This window comes from Vigna unguiculata, chromosome 2 (assembly GCF_037176805.1).
Source record: "Vigna unguiculata cultivar grain cowpea cultivar isolate G323 ecotype 2 chromosome 2, ASM3717680v1, whole genome shotgun sequence".
Taxonomy (NCBI): Eukaryota; Viridiplantae; Streptophyta; class Magnoliopsida; order Fabales; family Fabaceae; genus Vigna; species Vigna unguiculata.
Window position 1 is genome coordinate 10,021,730 of NC_140793.1, and position 14,441 is coordinate 10,036,170.

At 35.3% G+C, this 14,441-nt stretch overlaps 1 protein-coding gene across 3 annotated transcripts; it reads left to right on the top strand.

Moving 5' to 3' along the window:
- Window positions 1-7,194: 7,194 nt before the first annotated feature.
- LOC114173634 (protein decapping 5) lies at window positions 7,195-13,498 on the top strand. 3 transcript variants are annotated; one of them, XM_028058126.2, is made up of 8 exons: window positions 7,195-7,496; window positions 9,494-9,594; window positions 9,908-9,979; window positions 10,057-11,133; window positions 11,977-12,048; window positions 12,590-12,787; window positions 12,902-13,012; window positions 13,084-13,498. In XM_028058126.2, the coding sequence occupies exons 1-8, from the start codon at window positions 7,343-7,345 to the stop codon at window positions 13,234-13,236; spliced, it is 1,938 nt and encodes a 645-aa protein (XP_027913927.1). In that variant the 5' UTR covers window positions 7,195-7,342; the 3' UTR covers window positions 13,237-13,498. The 3 variants fall into 3 exon arrangements, with proteins under 3 accessions (XP_027913927.1, XP_027913928.1, XP_085525923.1); XM_028058127.2 differs by having other exon boundaries at window positions 7,198-7,496; window positions 12,593-12,787; XM_085669797.1 differs by lacking the exon at window positions 7,195-7,496 and adding an exon at window positions 8,697-8,929.
- Window positions 13,499-14,441: the final 943 nt, after the last annotated feature.

A 14,441-nucleotide genomic window follows, 5' to 3' on the forward strand; every position in this document is an offset into this window, starting at 1 on the left:
AGTGAAGAACCATCAGGCGACGCGAATTGGAATCACATGTTTTCGTATGTTTTATGTGTTTTCGGAATGCATTGGGTGTTTTGCAGTTTAGGGGACTTTGCTTTTTTTTTTTTCATAATCAATTGATAATAATTACTTTTTACTTTAATTTGATGATTGGGGTTTGATGAACATGAGGGTTTATTAAGGGTTTGTGAAATGGATGTGAAATTGTGATATGTCATTATCGAATTTGTGTATGATGAGATTATCTACATTAACTGAATATAAGTGTCTGATGAGTATGTGATTGGATTCGATCTATTGGTATTGGGAGGTTGAATCGCAATTTTGGGGGATTTAGGGTTTTTCTGTTGGTGCAAGAAAATATGGAATTTCCAGAATCCTGATGCATCACCTAGAGGTATCGTCAATTGGTGTGAGTTGATTCATGAGTTAAGATCTTAGATTTACATGAAAATTGTAATGGTTTGAGTTGTGGAAATGAAGGTATAGATGGGTATTGTTGGTGATAGTAGATTACTTGCACGTTTTAAAAATATAGGAGCTGGTTGTTTGGAAGCATTTCACTAACTTGTATGATGGTTTTGCAGGAGCAAGGGTCCTTTACAAATGGTTTTGCATGGATGGACTTAAAGGTTGGTCTGTGATATGCTTGATTAAATTACGAGCAGGGAGGTTCGTAATGGAGTTGGGGATACGTGATTGATGTGGGCGGGGAGGTCCATACTCGTTGTACTTTGGTGTGGGGATACGAGCGGGGAGGTTCATATGTTTCATGCTCACACTTGAGACTACTATGAGCGAGGAGGTTCATAGTAGGTGTTCACATATGTTGGACTACGAACAAGTAGGTTCGTAGAGTTGGACTACGGGCAGGAAGGTCCGTAGAGTTGGACCACGAGTGGACAGGTTGGTGGAAGCATGATAATCCCTAAAGACCAAAGTTGTGTGTGGATCTTTCTCATATAAGTTATGAGATTAGGGTGAAATGGTATAAATGAGTCAATGAAATAAGAATGGGCTAAGATAATTTGGGTGGGTGTTAATTTTCATTAATTATGAAATGTGATTGTTTTTCTTTCTCAACTCACCCTTATATCATTAGATAGTATGTGGTCTAGTGGTTGTAGTGGGGGAAATATGTGCAGGATTGGGGTTCCAATCTGATTGGTCAAGTATTGGTTGTTTTTGTAAGTTTTCCTCTTCCCTCCTCTAAGATGTAGGGCCCATGAATTTTTTCCAATTAGTTTTCTCTCTCCTCCCAACTTCATGATATCTTTTCTCATTCATTTGGTTTTTTATTTTTTGAAAATGTTTCTGCCATATATTTATTAGACAAATGTAGATTTATTTTTTATATAATCTTAACTAGAAGATTTAATATACGATTAGATAAGGCCAAGCCTTATAGGTTTTTAGTTTTTAAGAATTAGGATGGGGGAGAAAACAGACAACAAGGGTGTAAGTGGGAGCGATTCCGCAAGTATGGTAGAAAAGAGAAATGTTTCTAGAGAGACCCATAAGGTAGGGGGAAACTGAGTTTGCTTTCTGTTGTTGATTGAAGCTAAATCTTATTTTCGTTTTCCTTGTTTTCTAGGTTCTTGATGAATGAAGCTTGATCTTTTCTCTTTTCTTTCTTCTTTCGTTACATTTTGATTGTTGGATGAATAAGTCCTTGGAGTGGTTTGATGGTGCTGCCAAATTTGTATAGTGAACGCGTTTGGGTTCTTTGTTATGTATGGTGCAACGTTAATGCTTTATTGGTGTAGTTTTTTTGGTTCTTTCACGTCAATGCATGACCCTTGGGTGCAATTTCCTTTTGTTTCACTAGCCTTCCATACCTTGTTTTTGGTGCTTTGTGGAAGACTTGTGTTATGCAGTGAATTCACGTTTCTTTTCTTCTTCTTTGGCATATATTTTCTCTTTCTTTTATGGTTTGACTTTAGCATAATGGTGGGGCTGGGCTTGGTTCTTTTCTTTTGCTTTATATCACATGGTTTGAGTGGTTCAAACTTATATCATGAAAGGGGAAAGGTTACGTGCGGGTAGTGGGTTGTACATTCTCTCACTACTAGGTAAAACACATTTGTTTGACATTTTAAATTGTATATTTTTTACTTGTCGTTGATATTTTAAATTTTTTGGACAATTACGTTTTGAATTACGATATTTAATAAATTAAATTCTTAGTTTTTCTTAAGTACATTTTGGAAAACAATTGTTTTCCGCTAAAAGTATACATTTTTATAACTCCTCGTGACATCTTAAGATTGGAGTGTTACAAGATTTGTTCCAATCAATATTTCTAACAAGTATACAACCTCAGATTACACAAGAACGCATTAAAACATAACAAAGAGTGAACTACTTGGTTTTCTTGAGTTTTTAGAGTGATTCAAAGTGAGTGAGATGAAGGAAGGAGAATTACATATTTGTTTTTATACTGGTTCACTCAATTACAAAGCTACATCTAGTTTATCAGGACAACCTGAGCCTGGTTTCTACTATATTCAAAAGTTTTACAAATTACACATCAAGATTACACTTTTGAACAAAAAAACTTATTCACAAAAACAACAAAACCTGATGGTGACTCTCCCTAGCCAATCATACATGTGTTCTTCAAGCTAATCCCAAGCCAAAAATGCCTTCAAGATCAACCAGGATCTTCAATCAACACGTTGCAGCTGTGTATTGTAGAAAGAGAGTTTTCCAGTGATGAATGACAAGATTTTGCACTCAAAAACTCAGAAACTTAGCTCTACTCTCGAAAATACATCATATATAGTTTGGTTTAAGTGAAATCAATCGATTGAATTTTCCGTACAATCAATTGATTTCACTTCACTTAAGTGAAATTAGTCGATTGAAAAATAATTCAACTGATTGAATACATTTATACCAGAAACTATATACTACAAGCCTTTTAACCTGTTAAAACTCATTTTAACAGATTAAAGGAGACACACTAAGACTAACAAGACATGTAACTTATGTCATATAGCCTACCAACATGATATAACACCTAATCATTACATTTAACACATTATTTCTATATTTAATACACTAGAAACATAATCTTCAAGTGGATCTTCATCAAACACATGTGATCTTCATGCACCTGGCTTTATCAAATCTTTGCTTCAAGCTTGCTTGTGCCAACAAATATGACATATTTGTTCTCCACCCTTTTGTCTCCACATACTTTCCTTCTAATCCTAATTGTTGTTGGATCTTACCATAACAAGATATACTTGTTTTCATTTGAATTGGACACCAGGATAAACTATCGGCTCTGAAACCACCATTAGGAAATTTCAGGAAGATACTCTAGGAAAATTTACCACCACTAAGCTAAGAGTTACCCATATAAGAGATTTGAAATTACCTTCAACAAAACCTTAAGGCTTAATTTTTGTGGGTTTTTCTTTTCTTATATTTTACTCAATTTTCTCATTTATACTTAATGTGAGACTCTAAACTCATACTTCGAGTTCTAATAGTTTCCCCCTTAAGTATGAGTTGGGTTTTACCATAGGTTTCTACCAAAATACGACATACTTGTCCACAACCCATTATCTATACACACTTCCCTTTTGAACCTAACCATTGTTGAGTTTTTAACCAATATAGGGCATACTTGTCACCGTTTGAATCGAGTCATTGAGACAGACCTTCGACTTTTATACCATTCTTGGAAAATTTTAGGAAGATACATTGGTAAGATTTACCACCATTGAGCTAGAAGTTTTCATATAAGATATTGGCATCACCTTCAACATAAAATCTTAAGGCTTAGTGTTTATAGATTTTTTTTTCTTATATGTTACTCAATTTTCTCATATCTACTTAATGTGGGACATTCAACTTTAAAGAATGTTCCACATCGAGTAAAAATAAGAAAATTGAGTGACATATGAGAAAAGAAAGACTCATAAATACTAAGCCTTAAGGTTTTATGTTGGAGGTGATGTTAAATATCTTATATAAGAAACTCGCACCTCATTGATAGTGAATTTCCCTAATCTATCATACCAGAAATTTCTTAACGTGTATTACATCAGAAATTTAAGATAAAACTATTACTCATATAGTCTTATGATTAGATTATTTGTGTTTAACATATGCTGATTTGGAATATGTATTTGGATTTATTACTAAATTATGGTTTTCTATATATATTGCTTGAGCATTGAGCTATCACTAAAGCGACATTCAAGCAATAACTTGTATTACATGGAAATAGTACTAATGCATATGAATCCAAATGGTCAATGAACTAATATGACTCCTCACTCAAATCATAACTTGAAGTTTTGGAGAAAGAGAGACACAAATAGTCTTGAATTTGAGGTAGAATCTAGAGTTGATGACTTATTATACTAAGTCATATGACTTGTTTTAAGTTCACTAAAACTACAATGATTTGTTCAATTGATATATTCACAAATTAAACAAGAAATGTTTTTCTCTTAAGCGCATTCATATAAGAACATCTTACCTAAGTGACAAATACCTTATTAAATACATGTGTTTAAATTATAAAAGTTTAATATATAATTAATTATGCGTGTAAAAGTATATATATATATATATATATATAATCTTATTGATGCCAAATATTTATTATATTGTTTTTATAATAGTACCCAAATGAATCAATATTAAGTAGAAAAAATTATTGTACATAATTAATAATAGCTTATAGAATAATAATCATCTATATGCACACCTAATAACAATATAGGATATTTATGTATTTAGTTTTAAAGGATGTTAAATATTAAGATTATGTATTAATATGATATAGATATATGCAAATAAAAAATTATTTAAATACCCCCTCTTGTAACACCCCATTTAAAATACAACCTTAATTTAAATGAAATGTCACACAGACAGAATGAGAAACAAAGTCATGGAGTATAACGTTACTCCTTATAATATCTAAAGGAATCCAAGAAAAAAGATTTAAGGCACACCATGATGCCATACACAAAATGAAGTAGAGGATTGACAGCAAAACAAATGAATCCCAAGATAGGACGATACATGGGCCTTAGCCCTAAATGAAACTCAGATGAACAACATACAGCCCAGATGGCTACGCAGCGGAATCGCCATCTCCCTGTTGACCACGAGTATTTCTCGCATCTGCTCACACCAATAAATTGATGATCATCGCAAAAGGAGAAAACCAAACACACAGAACATAGTTCATCATACGGTCACACAAGCAGCAAGGGTAAGCTAGAGTAGAAAATAGTTCATCATACGGTCACACACAACTTTCATATATATATATATATATATATATATATATATATATATATATATATATATATATATATATATATATATATATATATATATATATATATATATCAACCAATCATGTTATGACTTGCACACAATACACTAGGACTTAGACACGACTCATCTGGATACATATAATTTAGTCGGATTCAGCGGATGCTTGCACTTGTGGTGGATTTCCCTGCTCTACCGAGCTGCTCACCCCCGAACTAAGTGTTACGATGTCTCAACCCCCACACACAAGGTTAGACCTTAATGAGTTTCAGGCCTCCTGCTACTCTCACCACAAGAGTCAGTCCGCTCTATGTGAGACTAACTAACTCCTTAGAGTGTCAGGATGCAACCTTACCTTGAATCCTTACTAAATTATATAGATGGGGCACCACCATAAGCTCCCACTAATAAGGACCATGGAATTACGTCCCGACCACTGAGGCACCACCATAAAGTCTCATATAGAGGCTCATGGAATTACGTCCTAACCACATACGAATCCTATTCCACCAACCAAGTAATACTTATCATGCATATAAATCTCATGCCAACCTTTATAACCAATCCTCATTCATATTCCATGTTAAATCCATACCAACTCATCATTCTCAATCCATGAAACCAACCATACATGCGGCATATCCATATCATGTTAAACTCATCCATCACAGACTATAAATTATCCCATTCATACATAATCACCCAATTCATACTTAAAAAGCAAGATCAGTACAAACATAGAGCCAACATTTGAGAATGAAGAAAGAACAGAGTAAGCCACATCTCTTGCCCAGCTTCTCGCTCAGGCAGAAAGGTCTCGCTTAAGCGAGCTCCTGGCCCTCTGCACTAGCTCGCTTAGGCGAGATCTGCTTGCCTAAGCGAAACATTCCTTCGCTCAAAACGAAGATAGCTCGCCTGGGCGACAGCTCGCACAAAAGGTTTGGGCAAGTCTCTGCCAGTCTCGCTTAGACTAGACAAGCTCGCTTGGGCGAGATTATCAGTTCTTGCCCCTGTTCGTACCTGCAACAGTCACATTTTCACATCCCAATAATAACACAAGGCATTTCACAGTTCAATAACAACATACAAGCCATAAATCATGAAACAAAGGCAAGGCGAGTAAAAAATCGAAGTAAATAAGCAAGCTCTAGCTTCCCTTACCTGAAAAGTGCTAGTCAAGAACTTCGACACTCAAACTGTGGAGCACAGGTAGCTCTAAGAACAGATTCAGAGCTGGAAAAAATAGCGGAATGAGTTTAAAACGAGTTTACTACGAAACCCTAAGATACGAGAGTACACTTGAAAGAAGGGGTATGAGACAGAGCAAGAAATGAGATTGAGCTCACTAGACCAAGATTGGGATTAAACCCTAACAAAGCCTATGTGGAGAACACGAGAGAGTTTGATGGCTGTGTTTTTTGTAAAGTGAAGTAAATAAATAGGATTATGACATATTAGGGTCTGGATTCCCTTTAGGTCACACCTCTCGTTTTATATATAAATAAATTATAACTAATTTTTACTTATTTAGTGAGATTATTTAAAAAGTTTTATTAATTTAGTTGAAATTTGATCTTTAATAACTTTTTTTCATATAAAATTTTAAGAAAATGTAGTTTAATAATTTTTTATGTTCTAAATATAATTAATACAATTAAATATTGTTCTTAATAATCTGATTTAATTTGTCAAATATATTTAAGACAAAACAATATATACCAATATTTATTAAAATTTTAATATATTTTAAGAATTTATATAGATATACTAACGTATACTCACATAAAATTTGGAAAACACAATAAGAAAATCCTAATAATATAATTTGTAACTGCTGAGTGTCATGAACCTGTGTATAACGAGTTATTATATCATTTATACTGAAATCTAAGATCAAAGTATAAAACTCAAACCCTAATGCATCGTCTGGCTGACACATCCCATCACCTGAGTTGAAACTTGAGAACGATTAAATTAAAGAGGCTTCTAACGAGAGGCCCCAAAACCCAAATCCTAATCTGATTCGCTTATGATTATGGCGTCTGAGAGCGCTTCTCGATCGAGTTCCGCTGCCGATTCCTACATTGGGAGCTTGATAAGCTTGACCTCTAAGAGTGAGATCAGATACGAAGGCATTCTCTACAACATCAACACTGAAGAGTCCAGTATTGGGCTTAGAAACGGTATTCTTCTGCTACTCACTTCCTTTTTCTCGACTAATTTCCCTTAATCCTTTCTAGGTTTTGTTCATTTTCAGTTTAATTTGGTTCCTTTGGTTTCAGATCTCTGAAATCTCCGTCTAAATTTTATATTTCTTATGGTTATTTTAATTATTTAATTATGAACTTTTGATAGCTTTTGTGGGCCTTCTGTTGAGAAGCTACACAGGGTCTTTTGATTGTTTTTTCTCCCTGTAGCTTCTGGGGTTGCTTCTTTTACTGATGTGTCTCGGCTAGTTTTGTTGCTTTAATCTATTTCTGTTGTAGTATCTAAATTATTCTTCTGTTAATGTTAGCATGTGACTCTCACTTCAACAGGGAACTAGGTTTGACTTTTGTAATTCTAGGACTTTGTTGTTTGGTGCTTGCTTTTGTTGATTGTACATTTGTCGCATTCCGGAATACCGGAAATCTTAATGATTGATAAATGCAGGGAGTAACTAAAAATTCCTAAGTTGTCAGCCTGTGAGAGTCATGTGCAATGCTAAAAGGAGCGAAATCAGATATTCCAGCACTGTTATATTAATGACACAGCTTCCAAAAACAAAGGCACTGGATTAAAGAGCGAAGATTCATATTTTTCCCTTTCATGTTTGAAGTATTAATGTTAGTGAGAGAATGATAATTGACATACATATCTGTATTCCAGGTTTGTCATTACATTGAGTGATGTGTCGTGTCACAAGCTATTAAGCTGAGCCATTGTGTTGTGTCACACGCTATTAAGCTGAACCATCGTGTTGTGTCACATGCCATTAAGCTGAACCATTGTGTCGTCTCACACGCCATTAAGCTGAACCGTTGTGTCGTGTCACTCGATGTATCGTGTCACATGCTATTAAGCTGAGCTGTTGTGTTGTGTCGCATGTGGCTGGGCCGTTGTGTTGTGCCACACTCCATAGAATTGTTGTGTTGTGCCACACTCCATAGATTTGTTGTGTTGTGCCACACACCAGAAATGTGCCGAGCCACACACCATAGAGTCGTTGTGTCGTGCCACACACCATAGAGCAGTTGTGTCGTGTTGTGCCACACACCAGAAATGTGCCGAGCCACACACCATAGAGTCGTTGTGTCGTGCCACACACCATAGAGCAGTTGTGTCGTGTTGTGCCACACACCAGAAATGTGCCGAGCCACACACCATAGAGTCGTTGTGTCGTGCCACACACCATAGAGCAGTTGTGTCTTGCCAGATACCAAAGAGCAGTTGTGTCATGCCAGATACCAAAGAGCAGTTTTGTCGTGCCACACTCCATGGAGCCATTGTGTCGTGCCACACTCCATGGAGCCGTTGTGTTGTGTCGTGCCACACTCCATGAGCCGTTGTGTCGGGCCACAAGCCATAGAGCCGTGGTGTCGTGCCACACACCATAGAGCCATTTTTGTTGTTTTTGGTATGTTAGACCTCTATTTGAGCCTTGTTTAGCGTCTAGTTTTTTTTCTTGTTTTTATTTATAATAATATAATAAACCAAATAGCAATATTAATAAAAAGTTCAGAATACCGATCTTCCACTATCCTGCTATAGTTTTTTTTTTTTCAGTATTGACATATACATGTAAGAAGATTGAAGTTATAGCTTGTTGACGTACTCCTTCTAAAATAAGTGGATGTAGTGTTTGCTCAAGTATACCTACTTGTTATTTAGGAGTATAAATATTTGTTGGAAGTTGAGGCCATTACTATATGTATGTATAAATATTGGTTGGAAGTTAAACCCATTACTGTTAAAAAGAAAAAAAAGAACAAATTAAGCAAATTTTATGCACTAGTTATAAAGGTTATGTTCTGTGCTTATATTTCAAATTTTCAGAACTGTTGATCAATAGCTTTCAATATTTGCCATATTTTCATGCAACCTTGTGGATTATTGCAGCTTCAAATTTTATCGTCTAAATATGTTATTTATTATCATGGGTTGGATTGGCAGAGTGATGATTCTGTTTTTTGTATTGCAGTGCGATCATTTGGAACAGAAGGAAGGAAAAAGGATGGCCCACAGATTCCTCCTGGTGACAAGGTCTACGAGTATATACTTTTCCGTGGGACTGACATCAAGGTATTATGCATGGAATTATTACAAGTGGTTTTCTATATATTCAAAGTTTTGGTACTTGATTTTATTTGAGTACACATTAGAAACAATGGCATGTCACTTGTGTGTTATTTGTAAAGAAACTGCTTTTGTACAACTTGGTTCTAGAATATATGATGCATATACTGGGAGACGGAATATTTGAAGGCTGATCCTGATTTTCTAATCTATTTTATGAGTGTATATAATTACCTGATAAAGGCTTTGTTTATACTTTGCTGTGTGGATATATACAAAACAGATCAGCTGAGGCATCTGTCTTATTTTTTTTCTGTAGGATTTACAGGTTAAATCTTCTCCACCTGTCCAGCCTACCCCACAAGTCAACAATGACCCAGCTATTATTCAGGTTGATGAAAAAAAATTGTCTGTATATTGAATCAGTTGAATTAATCTTATCCTAATTACATGGAAATGCATTTACAGTCTCACTATCCTCGCCCAGTCACCACATCTACAAGTTTGCCTTCTGCTGTAAGTGGGTCTTTGACTGATCTTGGCTCTCATAACCCCCAGCTTGGACATCCTGGGTCAAATTTTCAAGGGCCCTTGCCTTTGTATCAACCTAACATAGGATCATGGGGAGCTTCTCCAACTGCTCCAAATACAAATGGTGGTAGACTTGCTATGCCAATGTATTGGCAAGGATATTATGGTGCCCCAAACGGGCTTCCTCATTTACACCAACAATCTCTGCTTCAACCTCCACCTGGTTTATCAATGCCTTCATCTATGCAGCAGCCAATGCAGTATCCCAATTTCAGTCCTTTACCTACTGTATCTTCTAATTTGCCAGAATTACCATCGTCTTTGCTACCTGTGAGTACTAGTATCCCTAGTGTGACATCTGCTTCATTGCCTTCAGCACCATCTACTTTGCCTCCTGCACCATCTGCTTTGCCTTCTGCTCCTTCTTCTTTGCCTCCTGCTCCTTCTGCTTTGCCCTCTGCACCTTCTACTTTGCCTCCTACACCTTCTGCTTTGCCTCTTGCACCTTCTGCTTTACCTCATGCATCTTCTGCCTTATCTCCTGTACCCTCTGCAACACTTGCTTCTGAAATTTTACCAGTATCAGTAACAAACAAGGCACCCAATGTTTCAACTTCAGCAGTCAGTTTAGCTGCTAACTTACCATCACTGACTTCCTTGACCAATTCTGGTCCCGATATAAATGCTTTAGTGCCACCAATCTCCAATAAACCAAATGCAATTTCAGGTTCAAATTTGCCCTATCAAACTGTATCCCAGTTGTCTCCTGCTGTTGTTGGATCATCAACTTCTATCCATGCAGAACCATCAGCCCCTTCTCTGATAACCCCTGGTCAATTGATGCAACATGGACCAACTACTGCTTCTTCAACTCAGCCTTCACAAGCATCTCATAAGGATGTTGAAGTGGTTCAAGTATCATCACCATCATCTCCTGAGATATCTCTGCCAGTTTCTGCTGCAATTCAACCACCAATTCTGCCATTGCCAGTAACCTCACGGGCTAGTCACAGGGTATCCTTCTATGATTTATCAATTTATGCATGCAGCACACACACACACACACACACACTTGTGATGGTTTTTCCCATGCCTATATACTTTATACAATATGGTGACATAGTGGAGACTAGAGTCTTGTGATTTAACTGGAGTAATCTTATTATTCAAAGATATTTAGTGTGTTTAGATGACTCTGAATTTGATTGTGCAAAATTGATTTTGGTTAGGGTTATGTTTGAAATCTTAATACATTTGTAATCTTTTATCTAAACTCCAAATTTGTATTAAAACTTAATATAAAATTTTCAACAAATTCAAAAGTTCTATTTTTCACCTTTTATCAAATGTGCTTTTAAATTCAAGCATGGGTTTTCATGCGGAGTTGAGTTTACCGAAGTTGAATGTACATTTTTATCAGTTCAAATGTTGCAAATATGACAATTATGTGGAAATTTGATCTTCCATGTCAAGTCGCACTGGACCCGTCTTTCAAGCTATGCTTTGATAAAATCAGGAATGTAGGACAAATTTTCCCTGTAATTTAGATAACATAGAAGCCCTTTTCCTCCTGACCAACAACTCTTTTTTTCTGTCGCTTTTGCAAAGAATTGGATGTAAGATTTGTTTTGTTTTTTCTGTGGTTTTAATTGGCATTTGCCTTTCATGAATTACAATGATTGATGAACCTTTCATAATGTGTTTGCTATGTGCTTTTATTAAATAATAAAATTAGCACCGAGTGATTAAGACTTGTGATCACAAGTATAAATCTTTTATTGTATTGACTCATCTTATTTACTGTATATTCTTTTGATTGAGAATGACTTCTGACATTTGGTTTCAATTTTTTTTAAGCCCGGTGGTGTTCCTACCCAATCTCATCATGGCTATAGTTACAGAGGACGTGGAAGAGGAAGAGGAGCTGGGGTAATGTTCAATTTACTGTTTCACTATGGCGCATATCAAAAGAAATTGGGATGTATCGGATAATTCAGAGATTTAAAAGTTTTCTTGTTTTGAAGTGGGGTGGGGACTGGTGGTTTGGATTGTTAAAGGGTTGTTAGTTTTTGCCCTCTTTCAAGTAATTGTTACACCATTAAATAGATCTACTAGACAAATTGTCATTTTTAAAATAGTTTCTCTTTTGATAAAGATTAAGGGTGCATTTGGGTAGAGAGCTTAATGAAGCACTTATTCAATAAGTGTTTATCTTGTAACTACTTAGGTATATATGTCAAAGAGGAAGTAGGGTTAAATTATTTGCATGCAAGTTGTAAGCTGTTTTTTTTTTTTTTAAAGTTATTCTAAAGAGTCTACTGAAATTAGCTTAAAAATAGCTTTTGAATATATCATAAACTCTCCCAAACACTTAATGTCATAAGATAACCCAAATAAGCTCTTCCAAATACTCCTTATGATTGTAAGGTTCAGTTGACTTCATGAAAACTTAATTAGTGCTTTGCTGCAGCAGGGTTCGCGCCCAGTCACAAAATTCACTGAAGATTTTGATTTCATGGCAATGAATGAGAAGTTCAATAAGGATGAAGTTTGGGGTCATCTTGGTAAAAATAAGTCTCATTCAAAAGACAAGGATGGGGAAGGAAATGCCTTTGATGAAGATTATCAAGACGAAGACATTGAAGATTTATCAAATTTTGAGGTTAAGGTAATGTATATATAATGCGCAGCTTGATGTGAATTCAGGTTTAACCTAAATGTATTGTATTTGTATCTGGTCTTTCTGTCATGGCTTTGACTATGCTTTTCATGGTTTTTACAGCCTATTTATAACAAGGATGACTTCTTTGATTCACTCTCGTCCAATGTGCATGATAACGCTCCACAGAATGGAAGGACTAGATACTCTGAACAAATAAAGATTGATACTGAGGTATGTTCTTTCTGTCATGGATCTTGTATTTTGGGAACAATATTCAATTCTTTTTCTGATTTGTGGTGTAGACATTTGGTGATTTTGTGAGGCACCGTGGTGGCCGAGGGGGTCGTGGTCCCGGCCGTGGTGGACGTTCCTGGGGTGGTTATTATGGAAGAGGAGGAGGCTATGGGTATTCTGGACGAGGTAGGGGCCGTGGCATGCCCAGTCGCAATGTGTAGGTGGCAGTTAATGTTTAGTGATGGACATGGTGGAGAACAAGAGCGTAGGAAGCCTCCCATTAAAACCCTAGTTATGATAGAGATCATGCTTCGTTGTTGTGCTGCCTGTTATATGTTTGTTTCACAATAAGTAGGACATTTTTTTCCTTGTCATGTTATACCCTCTTGTTACTGCTCTACCAAGTCCCTTGGTTTGGTGGAAATATGTTACACCATTTTATCAAAGCTTATATGATATCAACAAAGCAGAAGTTTAGATTAATACATTGCAGGATTATTGTACTGCATGCAAGCCATGTTTTTTCTATGAAAACTTGTATGATAATAAAATAATATGAAAAGGAAAATATTCCTCACAAGTGAAAATTGATTTATAGTCAAGTTAAAACAATTTTTTAGAAAAATTGTAGATACAAGTTATCTTTAAATTATGAAAGAATTTTACTCAAACAAGCACTTTTAAATAAAATATAGTTTTCACTTTTCATTGTAAGACTAAATTATTTATTCCTACCTTTTTTTTCTTGAGGAAACTAATTAATAGTTATTAGCACCATTATTTGTATTGGCTTTATTATAGTTTTCATTTCTCCATATCATCACAATTATGCCATCAAAACATTACCAGTGTTACACCAATAGTTATTACCCTTGTGATATTTTTATTATTGACACCATATTCATTATTTCAATATTATTCCTAATAATGAGCCATTGACTAGCTACGCCATTTGTAGTCATGTGAAAATATGAGATAAAGTCATTGAGTTAGACAAAAGGAAGTTAGCAATATTCTCACTCTCTTCTCAAGAAGGCATCTAAAGGGAGGAGAACAAAAATTACTTCCCCTTGGAAAAACTTGAAGAAAAAAAATATGAAAAAATGCCTCACCATCTCTCCTAGAAATATGGATTAGATTTAGACATTGGTATTAAATACGTAAACTTCACTCGTACTTTATCCTATAAATGTGTGTATTTAAACAACTTTTAAAGGACTCTGCACATTAAAAGGAGAAACTAGATTAAATACCCTTCTCTGAAAAACTAATAAAATGTTAAAACATCTTATTTTTTAAAGAAAAATTAATTTTTTAAGAAAAAAAAATGGACGAAGAAACTTTAGAAAAGTTTATTTTTTCTTTCCTATTGTTTTCTAACTTATTCTTTGCTTCATCTCCCCTCATTGTTCTCCCCTTTATTCTT

Bases quoted from the DNA above. Each gene is read 5' to 3' on its own strand.
- LOC114173634 (XM_028058126.2), top strand. From the start codon at position 7,343: ATGATTATGGCGTCTGAGAGCGCTTCTCGATCGAGTTCCGCTGCCGAT. The intron at 12,788-12,901 runs GTAATGTATATA...TGGTTTTTACAG, and splicing joins TATCAAATTTTGAGGTTAAG to CCTATTTATAACAAGGATGA. The intron at 13,013-13,083 runs GTATGTTCTTTC...TTTGTGGTGTAG, and splicing joins AAATAAAGATTGATACTGAG to ACATTTGGTGATTTTGTGAG.